At 37.1% G+C, this 15,263-nt stretch overlaps 1 protein-coding gene across 1 annotated transcript; it reads right to left on the bottom strand.

Annotated features, from left to right (window-relative positions):
- Positions 1–3,504: 3,504 nt before the first annotated feature.
- On the bottom strand, positions 3,505–14,654 carry PXN (Mitochondrial substrate carrier family protein). The gene is made up of 11 exons (XM_090002956.1): positions 14,310–14,654; positions 13,296–13,412; positions 13,095–13,169; positions 12,195–12,325; positions 11,889–11,943; positions 11,592–11,702; positions 5,438–5,506; positions 5,251–5,358; positions 5,098–5,166; positions 4,301–4,355; positions 3,505–3,896 (listed from the first exon to the last, which is right to left on the bottom strand). The coding sequence occupies exons 1-11, from the start codon at positions 14,388–14,390 to the stop codon at positions 3,697–3,699; spliced, it is 1,071 nt and encodes a 356-aa protein (XP_089859082.1). The 5' UTR covers positions 14,391–14,654; the 3' UTR covers positions 3,505–3,696.
- Between the last annotated feature and the right edge of the window lie 609 nt (positions 14,655–15,263).

Genomic DNA, 15,263 nt, shown 5'->3' with positions numbered 1-15,263 from the left:
TAGGTCGAGCCCGGGTCTGGTATAAATTTTCACAAACTATACCCGGGTCCACATATTAATCAAACCTTTGGGTCCGGATCTAGTTATTAATCAAGTCTTCTTATTTATCACCATACCCGAACCCTATAGGGTTTGGTTCAGTTCCGGTTGGGTCCACGTAAACCCGACTCGTTGACACCCCTAATAATAATGCAAAATTCTTTTTCTTTGCGAAATTCCTATCCATATAAATGATGCTTCATTTTTAAAACCCTTATTTTCAAGCATATGCCTTATTTTTGTAATCCTAGGGTTCTTTTGGTCCCTAACCGATGGTCTTCAATTCTTTAGGCGATATTCAGAAGACATTCCAGCTTTGCAAAAATCTCTCATCGGTGGTGGTTTAGTGGCAGTGGTTCACCGATGGTGAAAAAACCCAAAAGCATGGGCAATACTTCATTAACGATGAGTTTTTTCTATAAAAGCATGAGCTGCACTTCATTGATGGTAAGTTTTTTCAGTAAAAGCATCAACGGTGAGAAGATCGACAACATTTAATCGATGATGAGTTTTTTCGATAAAATCATCAGCAGTGAAAAGATTGGTGGTACTTCATCGATGATGAGTTTTTTCAATAAAAGCATCGGCGACAAGATCTTATGATATTGATGAGATAGGAAACCAAAAGTATGCGAGTTGTTCGTGAGTGAAAAAGTTGATAAGCTGAAAATTTAATGATGATGATGTAGAATCGATGGAGGGCTTCCACTCTAATGAACTATGAAAGTCCCTAAGATGTGTTCAACGATGATGATATTTTTTTCTCATGCAATTTATGAACGACTTCATTTTGTAAAAAAATGGAATGAATGCAATGTATGAGCAACTTCATTTTATGAAAGAATAAAATTTATGCAATATATGGGCGGCTTCATTTTGTGAAAGAATAGAATGAGTAAAAAAAGTATGAGCAACTTCATTTTGTAAAATAATGATGCTTTGTTTCTCAACCCCTTTTTGCATCTGGATGCCTTATTTTTGCAAACCCCAAATTTTGCCCCCCCCCCTCTCCTCCTCCAGTGATTTTTTTATTCATCTCCTACGAATGATTGAGGTGAATAAGAAATTTTGCAAAAATAAAATTTACAACCTCCATACAAAATTTCTTATGATTTTTACATCTATAGTACAAAAATCGCATCACTACTTGTGAAGTTCGTAAAGAATTTTGCGTTGTTGGTTGCAATTTTTTTTAAAAGTTTGCAAAAAAAGTTGAAAATTTTACGAAATTCACAAAGTTTCGCACGCAATGAAGCAAAATTTATTTTCAATATGCAAAATTACTACTGCATTAAATGTAATTATTTCCAGCGAAACACAAATCGATGACACTTCATTGGCGATACTTTATCTTATCACTGATTTTTGACCTAGAAAATCAAGGAATCCAAATATATATATATATATAGATTCTAGACGAAAATATTTTTTCAATAATATTTTATTCACTAAAAAATGATGAATAGACACTCAGATACAACCCCAAGAACGTTCCTAAAACAGAAGATGAGTAAGCGCAACTTCACCTATCCCGATGATAATATGCTATTTTCTGGCTACTTGTGCCAAGAATTCAAGAAAATAGAAAAAATAAGAGGAAGATCAAGACGTTAGATTTTCAAAATCACCACCACATCGATGTGATTAACGATTGAAAAAAATGCCTTCTGCAACACAAACTATTCAGTTGTAACAGTCTACATAACCATTTTTTGTTTCGATTTTGGATCTCAAAAAACGATAACCCTAGAGGGGTTTTTTGTTCTAACTAAAAACAGAAAAGTTCAAGATTTGTGTCTCATTTTTCCAACTGCAATAAAAATGTGAGTTTTCAATGTTGGATGACTGAAATATAAATCTGAGAACAGAAACTATTCTGTAGATTTTTGAGACGTACAATACAGTTATTTTTCAAAATAAGTTTTGAATTGTTTGATTGTAACATGTAAGCACGTTTTTTAAAGAATTCAAAAATAAACAACCCACAATGAGATAAGATTTTAGGACTAAAAATATCACATTTTTAGATCAAAATTACACAATCCAAGAATTGATCCTTAGCAAAGAAGCCATGATGGACACATTTATACAGTGATTGAGTCTACAAAGCTTGGACCTATGATTTCCAGCTCAATAATGTAGTGCCTTCAATAGTGTGGTAAAAAGAATATCTTATTGTTGGTTTGGATCCCCACGGCTTTGGGATGCCATTCATTGTTTGGAAGACCAGCATCTTAAGGACTTGTTAACGGATGCAAATGGATCGGATACGAGTTGGTCATGCTTGAACCAACACTGTATCTGACTATTAAAGAGTCGGTCTGTTTATGGGTCTGAAATCAAATATCACAGTTTGAGTCTGGGATTTGATTATGTTATGAGCCCTTTGTGCTACTGAATTTAAAAAAATATATATTTGTAGCACCTGCTAATTTCATGCGGAAAAGATAAAGAGATTGGTTTATGCCCTATCGTGACCCAGATCCAAACATGTTTGTTTATCCATTCTTACCCAGATTTGACTAATCCCGACCATATTTGTTCAATTGTTCTGAATCGAACCCCGATAGGATATGTACTACCCACATCAGATAATATGATTGGATCTGGTTCTGATCAAGGACACAAATCCGAGGATTTGCATCCCACTTGGTATGAACAGCCCTGGACCAGTGATCCAAGAACACCTGATAAAGCATAGATTCACAGCCACTGATCCAGCCCGTGCAATGCAGCAAAGTTCGATATCAAGTTGCATGCACTTGCAGAAAATAACTAGTGGGCTAGATAAAATGTTGCCCCTTTATTTTTTTTAAGGGCTAAATATGAATTGAAACATTTAGAACCATATCCAGATCCAAATAACATAAGATCAAGCCAGATCAGCACCTAATTAGATCCAATTTGAACAATCAAGGTTTAGCCTATTCTCTCATCGGTCATATTTGTCTGAATCCATATGCAGGGATCAAGTATTAACACAATTCTGAGTTGTAGCCTAAGACTATTCTAATCCATATCCATAACAATTTAGATACAAATCTCTTCATCCATGTAAACTTAATGATTAATAAACAAGCAGGACCCTGGTCAGGCATATGCACTACTAGATCCTCCACATTCAGACGCAGCCTAACCAAATTCAAGATCTGGACTTAAATACAGATAGAATGAGCAATCACAAACCCATATCTGTTTAGCTATGTACCCCCATTAGGCATTCTTACATGAAATAAAGTTTCAAATGGAAGTTGGGTTTGGAATTTTTTTTCAGATTCAGATAAAAAAAGCCAAAACCAATACCAACTCCTTTAGTCAAGGATTGAGAAAATCAGATGAATGATTGAGTATCTGATAATCACAGGCAAGTCTGTTGGTGGTTTTCACTCAGTATAAACTGCAAGCTACCAATCCTCAGCCAGGCCGAGTTAAGTGATGCAATCAATTTACTTTACAATGATTTCCAGACTCCGGAAAGATCAAGGACCACACTTGGCATTTAGAATCCTAAATAAAATTTTGGGTAATAAATCATTCATTCAATTGACAGTCTTCCAATTTGCCTCCAAGGTATATATCAGAAGTGAGACAATTTTATCTCACTGGACACATACAAATGGATCCATTTGAGATGCAACCATAGTTTAAAAATATTTATCAAGGTCCACTAACTTTTACCTTATCAACGAGGCCATTGTCGCCTGTCACAAGCACCCGGGCTACCTTCACAAGCTCTTCTTTTACCATAAACAAAATTGCAGCAGCAAGCACACTCTGTACAATCTTTGTGTTCATCCCTTTGTAGAAGCCACCTAAGCCTTCGTATTGAATCATTTTCCCAATAGCATCAATAGTACCTATGGCCCAATCCAAACAGAAAAATCATGCCATGTGACAGTTGAACAAAAAAGCGCTAGTTGAGATCAGTGGCACGACCCAGGACCCCCAAATTAGATCATGACTACATTAACAAAATTCAACTCATCATCAACTTGGCTTGAATGATAGCTGGATGAGTCACGGTACCTAATGAATAGTTATGGCATTGAACCCACCAGGAGCCATTCCCAAGCTAGGCTGTGAAAATGAAAACACAGCACCAACTTGGGCTGCCTGGCCTGATTTATCCAAGAAAAAAGGAAACTTATGCTTAATGACCCTAGTCCGTCAGATGCAAAAATCTGACTTAAAAACTTGGGCTTGGCTGGGGTTACTGGGCCTTTACATTTTGTTTAAGTGCAAAAGTTATTCCATAGATGACCTTTGTAATGATGCATCTTGTCACCACCTGTCACTTGCTTTACTTGAAGCCTTGACTGCACATTCAACAACCAGTCAAGAAAAAAAAATATAATCAGTATATGAAACAAATCAGATATTCAGAATAGCCATATCGAAGTATTGACTGATAATCTACCCTCCATGTTAGGCTCTCGAAAGTAAGGACAATTTTCTAATACACACCAAACGTTTTATAAAAATTAATATATACCCAGCGTATGCTTTCGAATGAGCCCCTAACTTATGCTACCTTTGACCAAATACCGTCATTTCTCTACCACTACAAGTTTAATATTGGGTTAGAGTTGGTTATGGAGTTAAACTTATCATGTCATCTTGATAGAAGCTTATGAAAAATTACCCTATACACTCCATATAATTTATTCTTCCATCCTTAAGGCACAATGCAATGTTTGAGATGACTGGACAAGGATGAGCTAAAGGGTTGGATCTAAAATGAGCTTTAGTTACTTTTGTGAGGGGAAACTAGTTATTTCAATTACAAGTTTAACAGGTAGTTACGTCATGGGTATATTTGAAAAAATGAGAACTTTGATGGATGCATTAATTAGGACCAAAACTTTCAAAATCATTTGACAATCATCCCCCCCAAAAAAGGGGACAATGATTATTATTGGTGAACCAATTGTCCACCTAGTAAGGAATTATATTCGATATTACTCGTTTAGGATTTAGCAGCTAGATTTCACAAAGTTTCATAAAGGGACAAAATGCTAGGGAATCATATTAACTGGCAGCAGCAGCAAGACCATTTACCTTCACAACAAGAAGGGGATAAGTGACAACAGTGGCTCCAAGTTTTGCAATTGCTCCAAGAACGAAAAACTAAGACAGAAAAGGTGAGGAATTCAAAAAATGAAGGCAATCTTTGTAAAGAAATAAGACTTTATTATTCCACTACCGCTGTACCTCCAAAGCAGTGACCCCATCTCCTCCTTTCTTGTTTAAGGCATGCCTTTTCTTTAGCCACTTCAGCATGGTTTCATACAGCATAAACTGTATTGAAGGATTGCACACCTACAAATAAAAAGAAATTTGATTTAATTCCTAGGAGCTAGGACCTTTCCTCGACCAACAAACCCTGAATCACACTAACCATGATTAGTGTTGGAACTACACCCTTCCAGAAACCCAAAACTCCAGCTTCATCATACACTTCCTGGACCTGTGAAATGTAAGTCCAAGCATGAATAAGATCTGAAAACTGTTAAAATATATATATATATATATATATATATATACATATACTTATATATATATATACATCCGTATATATATAAGTATATGTATACATATATGTATATATATACATATTCTATTCTATTGAAATACCCGATAGGGGTATTCTTGTAATTCAGTCAATGTACCTTTTTATTTTTTTTTTATCTTTTTTCTTTTTCCTTTTTACTTTTTCCTTTTTTGTTTTTTATTTTCTTTCTTTAGGATGACCACAAGGGGCCCCACTCTTGTAGTCGTTGGGGCCCCACTCTTGTAGTCGTTGGGGCCCCAACGGTCAGATTTCTGACCATTGGAGCTCCCAACGACTACAAGGGAGCCCCCTTGTAGTCTCTTCTTTAGGGCCTCCCTCCTCTATAAATTGAGGAGGTGTTCTCCTTCTTATGTATGGGTTTTATACCCCTCTCTTCCTTCTTTCAATAATATCCAACTTATGACTTTAAGTCATTTCCATATTTGAGAGTTTTTGTGTGTGCACATTCGGTGTTTGTGTTCTTGGCTCTAGTGGTCACTCTTAAAGCGTGACACTTGCTCTATTGGTGCTTCCGCCTCTTTTCATTACATGGTATCAGAGCTCGGTTGGTGATTGGCCTTTTCTTTGGAACGTGTGACTCATTTTTTTGAAGAAAGGAAGGACTTGTTGGTGCCGATGGAACGTGACTCTAAAGTGGAGCTTTCTTTTAAGCTAAATGGGTCCAACTATCTCATGTGGGCCTCCGCTATGGAAAATCATCTTAGAGGTAAGAAACTTTGGGGTTTTGTTATGGGAACTACTCCCGAACCCTCTCTTGTTCTCACCAAGATCGAAAATGAAGTTGAAAAGGCTTTAGATGGCGATGAGCGCATCAAAGCTATTAATGATCATCAATCCAAAATTGAGGATTGGGAAAGTAACCATGCCAAAATCTTGGCATGGTTTATGAACAATGTTGACCTTAAAAATTGTGCTAATATAGCCAAATTTAGAAGGGGCAATGAGGCTTGGTTTTTCCTTAAGGGTATGTATACCCAAAAGGATCTTGCTCGACAATTTTTTTGTCAAGAAAAAATCCGTTCCACCAAACAAATGGACATGAGTGTCCGGGACTATTTTAGCTCTTTAACTCCCCTTTGGGATGAACTTGCTCTTCTTGAGCCTAAGTGGGTGGCTCCGGAAGATATTGAATTAAGGAGGGAACAAATTGAAAAAGAACATTTCTTTCAATTTCTTCATGGTCTTCGCCCGGAGTTTGAACAAGTAAGGGCATCTCTTCTCTATAGAAGCAAAGCCTTACCTATTGAAGATGCCCTCGCCGAGATATGTCAAGAAGAAACTCGACTTGGCTTAAGCATCAAGAGTGATGAAGTTTTGGCCGTTACTAGGCCCGGATCAAATGTTAAAGCGTATAGACCTCCCCATTTTAACAAAAATAATAATGGGCCTAGAAGGGGAATAATATGTCATTATTGTAATGAACCGGGTCACATTAGACCGGCTTGTCCAAAACTCAAAGGAAAGGTTGCCGCGGTTGGGGAAACTTCTCCGAAGAAGGAAGAAAGTACCAAAGAAGGAGATATCAAAGAAACTCTAAATCACATCTCCGAAGTTCTCCAACATCTTCTCAAGACTTCTCCTTCAACATCCGGGGCCGCCATTGCCTACTCTTCATCTCCTCCAGGTATGTGGATACTAGACTCCGGTGCTTCTTTTCATATGACATTTCATAAAAATTCTCTTTCAAATATTTTTTCCGAACCTATATCTTCTTGTGTGTCAACAGCCGATGGTACATCACTAAAAATTGAAAGTATTGGATCACTTGATTTTAAAATTTTTTTTTTCCTAAAGTAAGAATCGTTCCTAAAATAAATTTAAATCTTTTTTCCGTATCTCAAATCACCGATCATGGATGCCAAGTCTCTTTCTCACCTAAGGATTGCACCGTGCAGGATCTCCAGTCAGGGAAGCTGATTGGGCAAGGCCATAGAAGGGGTGACCTCTACTTTATGGATTTTTTGACTCTTCCATCTAAGCCATCGTGCAATCTTGTAAAAGACAAAAGTATTGGAATATGGCATGAGAGACTTGGCCATCCAAATTTTGTAAAAATGTCTCTTTTTCCATTTTTGAACAATACTTGTAAAGACAATCACATGACTTGTAAAGATTGCATTTTTGGGAAATCTAAAGTTATTCCATTTCCACAAAGAAGTTACTTTACCACTCGGCCATTTGAACTTATTCATTCCGATGTGTGGGGACCTTCCCCTATTTTGTCTAAAGGAGATTTTTCGTATTATGTGGTATTTATTGATGATTTTACTCGATTCACGTGGATTTACTTCCTAAGTCGCAAATCCGAAGTTTTCTCCTTCTTTAAAGAATTTCATGCAATGGTCAAAAACCAATTTTTGGGAAATCTATCTATTCTTAGATCCGATTCGGGAGGCGAATATATGTCCAATGATTTTCAAAACTATTTGAAAGAAAATGGAATTTTCCACCAACGTTCTTGCCCCAACACTCCGCAACAAAATGGACTTGCGGAAAGAAAGCATAGGCACATAATAGAGACTACAAGAACGTTATTAATCTCAAGAAACATTCCAAAATCCTTTTGGGCCGAAGCGGTTCTAACCTCTACATATCTTATCAATAGAACTCCTTCGTCCTCTTTGAAAAATCTTTCTCCATTTGAAAAACTTTACAATATGTCTCCCGATTATAAAAGACTAAGAATTTTTTGATGTAAATGTTTTGTTTTAACTCACAAGAATGATAAACTTTCCCCTAGGGCTATTGAATGTATTTTTTTAGGATATGGCGAAAAACAAAAAGGGTATCGATGTTTTGACATACTTAAAAACAAGCTTTATATCTCTAAAGATGTCACATTCTTTGAAGAGGAAAGTGGTTTTTCGCACCAACCGAATGAAAATATTGATTATTCATTCTTATTTGACTTATTGCCTAAAGAAAACATCATAGATGATCATATTGATCTTAATGAATCCCTTAGTGAAGATCTTGTTGAACATCCAAGCGATGATCAAAACTTAGAAGAAAATGTTTGAAGACAAATTCAAGTCTACTCTAGAAGGAATGAAAGGAATCCTCCTTGTGCCCTTGAAATTTTTTTCCAAAATGAGTCCATCGAAGAGACTTCTCAAAGAAGATCAAATCGGATTTCCAAAATACCAAATAGATTTGTTTCTTATGATTCTTTTTCGCCTAACTTTCGAGCATGCCTACTTGCTCTTCACTCTTTTCATGAACCATCTCATTACAATGATGCTAAGCAATATGCTCATTAGAATGAAGCTATGCAACTTGAACTTAATGCTCTTAAAAAGGCACAAACTTGGGAAATCATTGATCCTCCCAATGGCAAGAAACCCATTGGATGTAGATGGGTTTTTAAAGTAAAAACTAAGAGTGATGGTTCATTGGAAAGATATAAGGCTAGGTTGGTAGCCAAGGGATATGCCCAAGAGTATGGGGTAGATTATGATGAAACCTTTGCCCCCGTTGCTCGAATGACTAGTGTTCGAGCCCTTATTGCTATAGCCGCAGTTAAAAAATGGTCAATCTTTCAACTTGATGTCAAAAATGCCTTTTTGAATGGTAATTTAAATGAAGAAGTGTATATGGAACCGCCTCCAGGTATGGATTTAAATGAAAAAATTTTGAAATTAAAAAAGGCTTTATATGGTCTTAAGCAAGCACCTAAAGCTTGGTATGATAGGTTTAGTAACGTATTAATAAATTTAGGATTTTCTTCTTGTTATACTGACACTGCTCTTTTTGTTAAAAGGACAGGTGACTCCATTATTATGCTTCTGCTGTATGTTGATGATATGATCATTACTGGGAATGACAAAGTAAATGATGTAAAGTCCATGTTAAAAGAAACTTTTGATATGTCTGACCTTGGTTATTTGAGATATTTTTTAGGGATTGAAGTGGCTTATTCCCCGCGAGGATACATCTTATCTCAAATGAAATTAGCTGCAGAAATTTGTGCCAAATCAGGAATATCTGATGAAAAGAAAGTTGAGACTCCCGAAGTCATTAATGCAAAACTGAGACTTGAAGATGGTGTTCTTCTTGAGGATCCAACCCCCTACCGTCAATTAATCGGATCTCTCACCTATCTATCCATCACACGTCCAGACATAGCTCATGCGGTTCATGCAGTAAGCCAGTTTCAGCATGCACCTACTTCGGTTCATATGGCAGCCGTATTGAGAATTGTCAGATATATCAAAAATACTATATCAAAGGGACTCTTCTTATCCTCTTCCTCCTCTCTTGACTTAACTGTTTTTACTGATGCTGACTGGGGAGGAAATCCCAATGATCGTATCTCAATAACGGGTCTTTGTATTTTTTTAGGTGAATCCATCATTTCATGGAGATGCAAGAAGCAGCAGAAGGTTTCACTGTCATCCACTGAAGCTGAATATCGGGCCATGGCAATGACAACTATGAAAATCGTATGGCTCAGAAGTCTCCTTGCTGACATGGGCGTCCCCATTTCCACTCCCACCAAGCTCTGCTGTGACAACAAAAGTGCGATTTACATTGCTAGTAATCACACCTTTCATGAGCGGACCAAGCATATTGAAATGGACTGCCATTATGTTCGAGACGAATACCTCAGAGGGACTATCTCATTACCATATGTTACTTCAGAGCATCAACTAGCTGACTTTTTCACCAAGGCGCTCCCAACTCCAGGATTCATGTTTCTCCTTAGCAAACTTTCGGTCTTCTCCCCGTAAAGTTTGAGGGGGCGTGTTAAAAAAAATATATATATATGACTTCGGGAGTCTCCATATTTGAGAGTTTTTGTGTGTGCACATTCGATGTTTGTGTTCTTGGCTCTAGTGGTCACTCTTAAAGCGTGACACTTGCTCTATTGGTGCTTCCGCCTCTTTTCATTACAAAAACATGCAGCTGCACTCTTTGAGAATGACACCTTAGGCAGTTTTTCATACACACACATGCTCCCACACACACACAAACACACTCACACAGTCTCTGCAGTGCACTCCTTTTGTGATGTCAGTATTCAGAAGGCCGACAAAGTTAAAGGAACCTGGGGAGTGCAGATTAATGGTTGGCTCCAAAAACTTACACATGGCAACTTGATGTTACATTACAGTTTCTGACATTGAGATCATTTATCATTTGTTAATGGCTACATTGACATGCCTTGTGATCATAAAACCTGATATTTCTAATATATCACACAGGTATGCAAGTACACATCTTTGCAACTTCCCTATTTGGTCATCTGCTAAATTTTTTGCCATATACTTCAGGTTTGAAACTTATTATTTGGATCTTATTAAACTGGAGATCTTACATCAAGTGTTCAACTACCAGTTCTAACATTTGCTAAAGCTATGTAAGCACTCGGAAATGTAGAAAAAAGAGAAAACACAACCACAACAATACTGATTATATGGCAGTCTCTGTTCCGCTATTGTTGATATGCATCTTCAGTTGCATTTCATAGCTACTCTATTCCATTGTCAAGACTATGTGTTAGTAATTACGTGATGAGCAACCATGTTTGCTATCATTTTATACCTAAAGGGATGGGACACCTTTACTACCTTAGGCACATTCAGATTTTTGGATAACTATGAATTCTTACAATGCTTACTGTCCCAAGCTCCTTGTACACAAGTTCTGTCTTGAGGTTGTGTTTTTATTCCTTTTTTCCCCCTAACAATTGCCACTGCTTACATCACAAGTGGGAATGTTTCAAAGTGGCGGTTGTTTTAAGCCCTATGTTTTGTATAGTTGTACTATAGCTATTTGTTATTGGATTACCATTGTAAAACTTGTCACTTTTCAAGAGTCTTTATGCTATCTAACACCTTCTTGCAGCTCATACACTGGTTTATTCCCGTATTGGTGTCATTAATTCACTCTCTGAGTATTAGTAAAATGGCAAAGACTTTGGCACTTGTATTAACATAGCAACAGCTGATGTAAACCATAATGAAGTAGCAGCACCTACCGCATGACTTGTTCCAAAAGGAGAAGGTTCAATCACAGACATTTGGATTGCTTTAGGAGGGATCTTTTTCAGAATATCAGGCTGGTTTTTCTTCAGAACTTTTGTGTGTGTCTGCAATAAAAGTTTAGCATCACTATCCAGTAGCAAATAAGCTGATGGTGGCAGGTTTAGGTAAACAAAGCACAACCTTGTAAATTGAAACTAATAACTAAATTAACTTGAGAAATAGAGTATAATGTTTACAAATCAATAGGTCTCATTAGCAACTTGAATAGTGTATGTCCAGAAGCTTATTACCTGCATACGTGTAACCACAACCCATATTGGGTTTGTTAGAAGCACATTCACACATCTGCATAAAGGAAAAAGATGCTAACTGAAAACCTTTCTTTTTTTATTCTAAACCTGTTTGATAATATTAACAAATGAAGAGTTAGCAATGGCAATGTTAAACAGACGATGATTGGTTGTCATGCAAAACAGCAAATAAGGATTTCCAGTATAACTAACATGAACTTCATGGGATCATCAAACAGAAAGAAGCATGACATCATATCACACCATTGTATATAAGAAACAGCCCTAGAATACAAGGAGACTTGCCCAGATAATGCCGCAACAACAAGTGAGGAGAACATCCCAACAGTTCCATCACCAGAACCTTTATTGAATCGATTAAGAGTTGCAGCTTCTGCTCTTGTCCTGAATATTTGATAAAAATAATAATAAACACCCTGTGCACAAAGTAATAAATCAGATAATATCACGCTAAAAAGGGGGGGAAAAAGAAAATCAAAATGATGCCAACTGCCCTAGTAAAATAGCATCTACAATTGAATAGGAAACTCTCAAAGTCACAGATATCACGGAATCAACTTATTGTTAAGCTGCATACTTAATAGCATAAACATTTGGAAACCTTCTTCTCTTGTACCAACACAATTGTGTTGTGCTTAGACTTCAAATAGTGCTGCTCAGATGACTTATTTAACTAAAAGATCAAGAAAGTTATAGTTTATTTGGAATATCAAAATTGCCCACTTCAGTTAATTAGGTGTCACCAAAGTCCATCAGCTACTGAGAGTCTCCATTCAGAGCTGATCCAGTAATTTTCAAATTCAAGTCGTTAAGCCATTAACCCAATCCTTAAGAGAACAAAAACTTATCCAACCAAAATATGGGGACCTTATGTCCATCTAATTTTTAATGATATATCAAAAACACCCTTTATGGATGTGATGATCAGGCCTATCAATGAATGTGATGATCAGTGTCTAGAGAAGAAAAGAGAGTTGACAAACAGATGTGACACTCTAAATCAGAACATCAAGCAGATTGCTCAATATGTCATGCAGCAAACTCTCTAATTTGCTTTAACAAATAGAAACTCCTTCACTGTAAATCAACCCCACATCAATTTATAGTGAACATCATCGAGGGGAAATTATTAATCCAATTTCAAGCTCCAATCAAGCAGACTTAAAAAGAGAAAGCAAGTGATACCTGCGATGCTGCCGTACCAACTAAAGAAGGCATGAGGCCACCATACAAACGTCCCCATCCTTCATATTTGGCAACCTGTAGAATTTGTATCGGAGAAAAATAAAGGAAATAAACCACATGATGTTATTTCTGAACTCTGAAGTTTCCAGTAAACAAGTCTCAATTTCAAAATTACAATCACAATAATGAAAATAATTAAACCTGACACATATGTCCTATAGTTCCCAGATTCCTCTTTGCTAGCTTCTTGGATGTGATCAATAACTCTTCTCCTGACGCATCTTTTGGCTGCCGTTCTGTTTGTTGACGAGCATTAACCTTTAAAAGAAACAATAAAAACAAGTTATTCAGTTAAGAATAAGACTGCTTGCATCAAAATTCTGGGATAACGCAAAAGTAATTACCTTGTTCTACCAAAGATATCAAAACACAAAATCCATTATAAGTTCAAGCTATAGCTCAGCATCAAAACAAATTAAACATGGCGATCTTTCGATCCGCATCATACCACTCCTTCACACCAGCTCGTTTTCACGTTTCCCCGTCGCGCTTGGATTCCACCATAAAATACCCACTCTCCGAATTTTCTCTCTTCTGAGATCTATCGCGAACCCCTTCTTTCCTACCCCAACAAACGCATCTCAATTACGTGATTTCCATCTTCTAACTGCCACCATATTTCTAAACGCTACGCACCGCAAAATTGTAAGTCTTAAACTTCCTCCCACAAGATGGTGTCAATCTGCAAGGCATCGAATTACAGCACAACCTACCACTAGTTTGCCCCGATTTCATCCATAATAAACTAATCCTTATCAGTGATATCCTCATAAAACCCACCATATTTTCGCATAATAAAGCTTATAAATCAAACTTCGATCTCCATAAACGCTTTTGACGACAAAAAATCTCCAAGAAAACGTGCTAATAAGAAGCGTTCAAGATCAGAAACTAAAGCATAATTCCCTAAAAAGATATAAAATTTCTCCTCTTACACCAAAGAACAGATTCGCAAAGCTTCATTCTAACATAGATCAACCGTCCAACCAAATAACTTTCCGAAATAATCAGAAGAAATTCCATTTCTTCCTACTCCAATCAATACAAACCCCAAAACATGCAAAATCCATACTCTATTCCGCCCCCCCCCCCCCCAAAAAAAGAAAAGAAAAGAAAGAAAGACCAAAATCGAGTAAAAAGCTGAAGGGATCTTACGGTTTGCAAAGGATACGTGATAAACTGGGCGATGATGCCTCCTCCGGCGCCGGCAAGACCGTTGATCAACGCCTCGGACATCTCTCCGTTCCCCCCAGAAAATAGAAGGGAAAAAAAGATCTAAGTTTCCATAAGAAAAGGAAATTCCGAGACCGAAAGGAAGATAAATCCCCGGATATCCGAGTAGAGAGGTGCAGGAGGAAGGGACGGACTAGATGGTAAAATACGAAATTCAGTAAGGCTACATACGGGAAAGGAGAGAAATAGTTGCAGAAGGAATGACGGAAGGAAGCAACGGCGGCGGCGAAGACGGCAAAAGGGAGAAAGCACGATCGCGCGACCGTAAAAGAGGAAGGAAACGGCGAGATGACGGAAAATGATGGTTTTTCACGAAACTACCCCCAAGATTCTTGAATATCCTTTTTCGAGCCCCTGATGGGCGTTAAAGACGGTGGGTGAGACTGGCTGTCAACGGGTCGGATATGGTTCTAACCCATGTGAAACCGAACCCGGATCTGATTTGAGGTGCAGGTACGAAAAACAAAAAATAACAGTAATTTGCAAGAAAAATAACTAAAAATCACTAACAATTCATCATCAATCTCTTGTTTCGCTCTCTATAATGAACAATTATAAATCATAAGAAGAAACCCTAATCCTACTATTGAATATTACACTAAGATTCATAACATAATCCAAAACAAAGATCCAAATTAAATGATGAAAATAGATCCAAACGGATCCTGTAGCCCTGTATATCGCCCCCACTCTTGAGTCAACTTTTATGATTTACTTTTTTAGAAAATCAAATTTTTAAAAAGGCCGCTAAAAAAAACTATTTGGTTCAATTTTGAATAGGCCGATTATCTAAATTGTTTTGAAAAACAATTGATTTAAAATCCAATTATAAATTGTATAAGAGAGGGAAGGTGGTTGAGAAAAATTTATCTATCC

Source organism: Nuphar pumila, chromosome 4 (assembly GCF_984573655.1).
Source record: "Nuphar pumila chromosome 4, dmNupPumi1.hap1.1, whole genome shotgun sequence".
Taxonomy (NCBI): Eukaryota; Viridiplantae; Streptophyta; class Magnoliopsida; order Nymphaeales; family Nymphaeaceae; genus Nuphar; species Nuphar pumila.
This window is presented reverse-complemented; position numbering and strand designations above follow the sequence as displayed.